Raw genomic sequence first — 1782 nt, forward strand, 5'->3', positions numbered from 1 at the left:
TGTTTAATGATTGAAATATTGCCGCGGGTGCTTAATATGGATTGCAAATGGCCAAAACTTGCATTTTGTTCACATAACTTTGTTTTATTCTTTTGAGAGGTGATCTAAATATTTACAGCTGTGAAACAGATGGAAAATTGACAGGCTTGTCCTGCAGTTCTATGGATGTTTTGCCCTCCACGTCTTCGAGCCGGTCACGTGACTGAAAGCTATGAATACATTGTATGGGTCAAAATTATCCATTTTTCTTTTATGCCAAAAATTATTAGGATATTAAGTAAAGATCATGTTCCATGAAGATATTTTGTAAATTTCCTACTGTAAATATATCAAAACTTAATTTTTGATTGGTAATATGCATTGCTAAGAACTTAATTTGGACCACTTCAAAGGCGATTTACTCAATATTTTTATTTATTCATCCTCAGATTACAGATCCTCAAATAGTTGTATCTCGACCAAATATTGTCCTATCCTAACAAACCATACATCAATGGAAAGCTTATTTATTCAGTTTCTATGACTGGTTTTGTGGTCCAGGGACAGTTAAAATCACTTTTAACATTCACTAATTTATTTAATTTGTCCACTAACAACGTATATGAATAAAATATCATTTAAACGTTTGGTGTTGGTAAGATTTCTTAATGATTTTAAAATAAGCGACCATAAAAGACTAATTTACAAAATATGTAAAAAAAAAAACTTTCCGACCTTAATCTAAGGCTGTGTTTGATCAAAAATACAGTAAAAACTGTGAAATATTATTACAATTCATAATAACGGCTTTCTATTTTAATCTGTTTCAAAATGTTAATTATTTCATGATGGCAAAGCTGAATTTTCAACATCCAGTCTTTAGGTTCACTGTCTGTGACTCCACAGTTACTAAAACTCTTCTAACATGATATTTCTGTTACAGATTTATATAAACCTGCCGTTTCACACCGGGATCTAAACAGCCGTAATGTTCTGGTGAAGAACGACGGCACGTGTGTGATCAGTGACTTTGGCCTGTCCATGAAACTGACGGGAAATCGCCTCGTACGGCCTGGTGAAGAGGAAAACGCCGCCATCAGTGAGGTCAGCCCATAAGCACTCGCTTGACTGGAATATTATAACAGTATATCATTGTTAGTGCACATGACCCAGTCATGGTCATGTTGGTAGTTGGAAGTGTCCAGAATTGCTGATCCAGACCCACCAAAAGAGCACTTTCCCCTCACACCTGTACTGCTCTGCTGTCTAGGTGGGCACAATCCGCTACATGGCGCCGGAAGTGCTGGAGGGAGCAGTGAACCTCAGGGACTGCGAGTCGGCTTTGAAACAGGTGGACATGTACGCCATCGGCCTTATCTACTGGGAGACCTTCATGAGATGCACTGACCTTTTTCCAGGTGAGGACCACAGCTCTCTACAAACAACAGCAAGGATGTGGATATACTGCTGGCTAAGCAGAACTGGCTGTAGCATGTAAAGTCAGCTAGTTTCAGTGGTGTTAAAATTAGGTTAAGACAAAGTCATTATCTTAACTTTTTTTTTATTTTTTTATTTTTTATAAGAATGTCTGAAAAAGATACTAAGCCCTTTTTAATTTCTTTTTAATATTTTATTTAAAAAATATAATAATATAAAAAAATATAGTCATATTTAAAAAAATAATAAAACGTTTGTAGATAGTGCTTTGTCTTGTTTTAAGCATACAGTATGATGGCTAAGAGGAATTTTACATGATCCTTCAGAAATCATTTTAATATGCTGATTTGCTGCTCATGAAACATT

At 35.5% G+C, this 1782-nt stretch overlaps 1 protein-coding gene across 1 annotated transcript in view; it reads left to right on the top strand.

Annotated features, from left to right (window-relative positions):
- The window catches only part of LOC107751503 (bone morphogenetic protein receptor type-2-like), a 26919-nt gene that overhangs the window by 11328 nt on the left and 13809 nt on the right, over positions 1 to 1782 (top strand). Inside the window, exons 6-7 of the mRNA XM_016567246.1 lie at positions 923 to 1083; positions 1250 to 1397. Of these exons, the coding sequence (XP_016422732.1) occupies positions 923 to 1083; positions 1250 to 1397 (309 nt within the window). The remainder of the gene's footprint in view (positions 1 to 922; positions 1084 to 1249; positions 1398 to 1782) is intronic.

This window comes from Sinocyclocheilus rhinocerous, unplaced genomic scaffold, assembly GCF_001515625.1.
Source record: "Sinocyclocheilus rhinocerous isolate Xijiao unplaced genomic scaffold, SAMN03320098_v1.1 scaffold3639, whole genome shotgun sequence".
In the NCBI taxonomy this organism is placed as follows: domain Eukaryota; kingdom Metazoa; phylum Chordata; class Actinopteri; order Cypriniformes; family Cyprinidae; genus Sinocyclocheilus; species Sinocyclocheilus rhinocerous.